At 45.9% G+C, this 6,110-nt stretch overlaps 1 protein-coding gene across 1 annotated transcript; it reads right to left on the bottom strand.

Annotated features, from left to right (window-relative positions):
- Nucleotides 1-4,315: 4,315 nt before the first annotated feature.
- Nucleotides 4,316-5,741, bottom strand: prmt6 (protein arginine methyltransferase 6). Its single transcript, XM_052054977.1, has one exon. The coding sequence runs from the start codon at nt 5,675-5,677 to the stop codon at nt 4,619-4,621; it is 1,059 nt and encodes a 352-aa protein (XP_051910937.1). The 5' UTR covers nt 5,678-5,741; the 3' UTR covers nt 4,316-4,618.
- Nucleotides 5,742-6,110: the final 369 nt, after the last annotated feature.

Genomic DNA, 6,110 nt, shown 5'->3' with positions numbered 1-6,110 from the left:
AGATTGATTGTCCTGTCCCGTCCCGGGGGGCTCACTCGACACCGCGCGTCATGCAAACCGGAGCACTTCTGGACACGAGCTCCGAAGTCAGTGCGTCCATCATTAGTCCCTCAAGTGTCACTCCATCGCGGATCGAGGTGAAACGCTGACGGTAATGACAAACTTCAATATCTGCACAGACGGTTGAGGTAGACGCGGGGGGGTCGCGCTCGCTTCTCCCGAGTTGTGGACCCGCACAATAGTCGTGAGATGATCATCCCATCACAACCTCTTCACTGGGTGGCTCTGCGAGATGTGGCGGCGAGGAGGATGGTGCGCTCCCGGGCGCACGCTCGCTTTTTGCAACTCCTCCACCGCGCGCACCTACGGGTGGGCTCTCCCCCCTCCCCACCCAACCTGCTTCTCCTGCCCATATTCACCGCGCCAAATATCCTCCCCACTCAAGCACCAATCCACCACCCACTCGGACGCACGCTCACAGTGGATATTCATCAAAATATTGATTTAAAAAAATACAATTACATTGATGTGGAATGTAACGGCGTAGCGTATTCGCCTCGAATGTTCAAACATAACTAAAGGAGACATTGGATTAAACGGAAATGCAATTGCACAAAATAAAAAAAAATCATCCTGGTTAGCATACAATTCTTACAGTGGACTCGAATGGCTCAAATGGCTTCAAACCTGTTAAAGTTACTCTGTTGTGATGGGGAGAGGGGGGGGGGGCGCATGTTCCCGCATGAGCGAAATCTTCCGACGGTTCCCAAAACGGCGGATCAAATTCCGCCGCATATTTAACAACAGCAACGCCTCGTGTTTGATTTTTAAAAAAAGTAGATGACTTAAATAATTGCCAAAGAAAGTTTGCTTGTAAAATTGCATAGGTCATATTGCAACATGAAAAAAGAAACACCGCAGGAGAGGGGGGGGGGGGGAGTAATATACCGGTAGCCAATATTGGCAGCATTTAAAATATCAAAATCGAGAGATGTACAATTAATCAACCGACACATATTACCTGTGCATACATTACAAGAAAAAAAAATACTTTGATGTGAGGTAATAGATGTAATTGCCCCCTAAACGTGGTGTACTTGTGACTTATTTACACATTTCCACATAGGGAGAACGCGTAAACTTTCACAGCTAAAAAAAAAACAAAAAAAACAATGTAAAATGATTTTACGGAATACAATGATAATAAATACCTTTTGCTCAACGTGCGTCTTAAAACTGTCAGCTGACCACGAATCGCCTCCCCTACTCGGCGCGCATCTAAAAGCAAAGCTTCAGAAGTTTCCCCAACAGAAGACACGACTGCATAGGAAAGAAAGGCTCGATGAAAGCCTCTCACCTTGGTCTCAAAAGCCCGCGGAGAAGCGGCCATACCGCCTGTTGCAGCCGCCTAAATCCCCCTTACGACATGTCAACCGCAGGTGCCTCCAGTTTGCGTCCGCCCTCCCGTCGGATGCAAAAAAAAAAAAAAAAGCTTCCAGGCTCACCTGAAGAAGCGACCACACGGGCGGAGACAACAATGCGAGCAAAAATGCCTTTGAACGGTCCCACAAGCTGTGCAATTGTTTTAAAAGTTTGCAGAAATGTAGATTCTGCTGGATGCAAACATTCTAAGTCGCTCTGGTGGGGGGCGTAAGGGAGGGCGTCGGGGACGGAGGGGGGGGGGGCGTCAGAGGGGCAGAGCGAGCGAGCGAGGCGAGTGGCTGCAAGCATGCAGACATTGTGAGCCTTTGACAGCTCGAGTTGATTTCTTTTGCAGGCAGGCAACAGCTGCCGGGGAGCCCACCACCTTGAACCGCACTTGTTTTATTCATCAAAGATGTCTCTGCATCAACATGTCACGAGTTTGGATAAAGCAATGAGTATGTGACACGTTCGTTTTTAGTTTGATTTATTTTGTTTGGCAATCACTGATAAGTGCAAGTCAGACCGCATCTTGGAATTCTTGAAAGTGTTTCAAATGTATAACTGGATTAAAAAAAAAAAAACTATCAATGGATTTATAATGAATTCATGATTGGACAGTTGCAGTCCAGGGAATTGCTGCACTGCTGCTATTGCTCGCTAGTATTTTGAATAAAGTCTGTTTAGATGTGAAAGTGCAGTGGTGTCTTAACTTATACGTTTATTTCCCGTTACAGCACCCCCAACAATCTGAACATCATAATACTTAAAAAAAAAAAAGATAAGCAGACGCAACAATTTGTGCATCCTAATAGTTGTTTTGTGCGGAGAAAGTTTGGTTTAAAGTCAAGTTACGCGGCGCTTTAGAGCAACTAAACAGCATCATGGGTTTGTACATATACGACGGGTATATGACGACTATGAATGGAATTTACCCGAAGAAGCAAATGCTGACAGAGGTTTTAATGAAGCAAATCACGGAGGAAATCAGCAAAAAAAAAAAAAAAATGTGCCGCCCAGAGGCCTCCGTGGTAAACAGATAGCAGATGTTCACATTTCAACATATTTAAGCAGTGTCATTGTGTAGAATTATGGATATCCCAGGGAGAATATTAGGGGATTTTGACAGCAATTAATCCCTGTCCTGGATCAACACAACAAACCAAGTGTGGCAGCTCGAAAGCAAACAAGCATGATCGCTGCTGGTTCACCATTGTTGGACTCGTCAAGGGTGGGGACGGTGGAGACAGCTCTCCTTGCAGCCGTCTCTCTCTCTCTCTTTGTGTCTGTCTCTTAGCCCGAGGGCAGCTTGCCCGTCATGAACTCGTTTACTAATTCACTCTGTGACAAGAGAGAAGTGCAAACGGCAGCAAGCTAACAAAGAGGCAGTTTAAGTGCAGACCGAAATACGATGGCGCCGTACGAAAGGTTCGCTCGAGATACACTGTTGGGTGGTTAATCCACGGATTCCTTTGATTCAAGGCTTGAGCCTTGAACAAACGGAGCATTTGCGGCGGGCTCTTGAAATGCAGTCAAACAGCAATGAAATAGTATTATGGACGAACTAGGAGTATATATTAAAACCTGGTGGCCTTGCGAAGTACTGTAGAAAACTCAGCTATTGACTAGATAATGCCCTTAACTCTTTCACTCCCAAAGACGTTTTGAGACGTCTTTTCAGACTTGGTCTAGAATTGGCTGGTTGTGAATGAGTTAATAAACATTGCCCTTGTCTGTGTGATAAAGGTCAATAATGTACATCCTTCTTGGGCCGGTCCCAAAGTGAAAAGTCACTTCCCATTTCAATATGGGATGGGCCGAAGGAGCGAATCAGGTCAGTGTCTGCGCTTATCATCCCGGCGCTAACCCTGGGCTCCAATCTGCTGCAAGCAGACCTGCAGCGCTGATCCGATCCGACGCGCTATTCTAAGCCCGTGCGCCAACTCGGCGAAATTGAAATATCATATTAAGTTATAAAACAATACCTGAAACGAATTACATGGGGGCATAATCCAAAAAGTGCATGATTGAAAAAGGATTAGTGGGCAAGGAGAGGAGTGGCCCGCACAGTTTGGTGGATTGCACGAGAGCAGAGTGCCTCAGGTGGATTGTGAATCGGGGCCACCCTGCTATGGTTTACGTGCTCCCGTCTGTGATTCAGTTTCTTAACAGGCGCGGGGCAGATCCGTCCTCGTTACACGGTGCGCGTCCGTCCGTGCCAACATGCCTCGGTGCTTTCGGACGGATGTCTTTGAAAAAAATGGCATGTCTCGCGGCTGAGATTTGCAGCCCATGGCCAAAATTAACAGTGTTTTATTTCTGTCGAGAAAAAGAAAAAAAATGTAGCACCACGCAGTGGACACAGGATCTACGGGTCAGTTCGGGAAGCTAATGGTAATGAGGACAAATAGTCTCCTCGGCTAGCACCCCAAGAGAAATGAAGAACACCTCTTTGGAGGTTGCTCCACCAAATTAGCTTTGGTCAATAGCGTGCTCCTCATCTGTGTGTTCAGGATGTGCTGACGGACATATTGGTTACTGTAACTGACTGTGGGAATTGAATCCTATTGGCTTCTTGGTGGTGTCATTAGCATACAAGGATTAATGCGTAGCTGTGATTAGATACCGCTTTGCCAGTCAGGTTTCAGCGGCGATCGAAAAACAAGATGCTTGAAAACACGTTCAATAATTTGTCCAGTTTTAAATGACAGCGGAAGTAGGAACCAAACGCATCACAAATGTTTACCTGGTCATTAAAAAAATATGAATACAGATGAGTTTTGCGAGAGCTAAGACCCCCGCCCCGTCCTCCCAACAGTGATATACGAAGAAACCTGTATAATATATTAATATCTCATTGCACAAGTCAGGACTGAAACAACACAATCCAAAGTGCAGTCAAACAATTTAATTCAATTCAGATCTTTCATTTGTTATTCTAGTCAGGACAAAATGGAAAAATCATGTATGAACAGGCAGGTGAAGACCGATAACATTGGATAATTCCTCAAGCAACTTTTCAAAAAGCACTAACCAATAAAAGACTGCTGTTGTACTACAGCATCACATCAACGGTTTTGCAAGTAGCACACGTCAACTAGTAGTGTGCAGTTTTTCCAAAGTGAAGACAAAGAGCATACTATCGACCTCAGACTGGGGTGCACGACCTGGTGCACGCAAAGGAGAGCAAAGTAAACTAGGATAGTGTTTCAGAGGTCCAGTCAGGGATAGAGAAAGTCTTGGAACATGTTTTATGTTTTCCAATCGTGTACTCCAGGTGAATGCATACATGTCTGTCACTTTCCAGCGAGGGGAACATGTTGACTTCCCCGGTCAGCAGCGTGTCTTGCGCCACGTCCGCGGGCTCGTCCAGATACAAAACTGCTTGTTTCCAGTGGGTCTCGGGTTTGAATGGGGACGTCGAGAGAACGAGTGGTTGTGGTTTGTCCGGACAAGGGAACGAGACGGTGAAGTAGACACAAAATGCGTTAACCGCCGCCAAGCCGAAAGACTCGCACTTAAAGTGGCCCCTGACCGACCGCAGCTCCTCCACTGTGGTCGTGTACAGGTCCAGCTCGGCGAACCGGGCCGGGTGAGACAGCACGTCCTCGGCGGTCACTGGGCTGACAGAAATGTCAGAGTTCTTGATGCATTTCTTGGCAAAGTCACTCATACATGACATGTCAACGCCGTACTTGTCTTTGACCGTGTACCAGAAGTGTAAGCGGTCCTCCACCACTGGCTCGCAGATGGGCGTGATGAAAAGTTCTGCTTTGTTGGGCAGAATAAGCCCGCCGGGCTTTTTCAACCACTTGTCGCGCGCGTACAGCACAGAGTTCAGCATCGACTCATGCAGGAGGGCATAACCCATCCACTCGCTCACTATCACCTCTACCATCTCGGGGAGCTCCACACTCTCAACAGTCCCTCGTATGACTTCGATTTTGTCCTCCATGTTGTTTTGCCGGACTATTTTCACAGCTTGTTCGGCAATGGAACACGCTTCAACGGCGTACACTTTCTTTGCACCGGCTTGGACGCAGAACATGCTCAAAACGGCGGTTCCTGCCCCGACGTCCAGCACAACCTTCCCTCGGATCGAGTCGCTATTTTTCAAAATGGCCAATCTGTACGTGTTGGTTCGTACATGGTCCGCTATCATTTCCTCGTGAATTGTCACATCGGAATAGCTATCAAAGTACAGGCTGTCCTGTCGGGTTTTGTCGAATTTTCGTTTCTTAACCACACGGGACATGTTTACCAACCGATAGAAGCTTCTCACTTTGCGACACTTCCGGATTGTTGAAAATGGGATTTGTAGTTTTACACATGCCACGACACATTGACGTGAACTACAAAAGCCTACATTTCCCACAAGGGTAACACAGTGACGTTTCTGTCGGGTGTTGCAATCAGGGACCGAAAGAAGGTGGTAGATATGGCCATCAACAAAATAGGATTTCAAAAACTGAAATTCAAAACATACTACTCACAGTAAACGGTATTCAAAAAGATAGTAATATTTTCACACATGTCTGATTTTTCAACCGTTTTATTTTTTTGAACTTAATTGCGGCTGTAACGTTCATTACTTTATTTTCTTGTATGTGAAATTGTAAAAATAATATCAGAATCTATGTTGTATTTCCATAAAAAACAAATAAATTAAAAAAGAATCAATAAACAAG

Source organism: Hippocampus zosterae, chromosome 20, assembly GCF_025434085.1.
Source record: "Hippocampus zosterae strain Florida chromosome 20, ASM2543408v3, whole genome shotgun sequence".
In the NCBI taxonomy this organism is placed as follows: domain Eukaryota; kingdom Metazoa; phylum Chordata; class Actinopteri; order Syngnathiformes; family Syngnathidae; genus Hippocampus; species Hippocampus zosterae.
The sequence above is the reverse complement of the archived record's forward strand: the minus strand, read 5'-3'. Positions and strand labels throughout refer to the sequence as shown.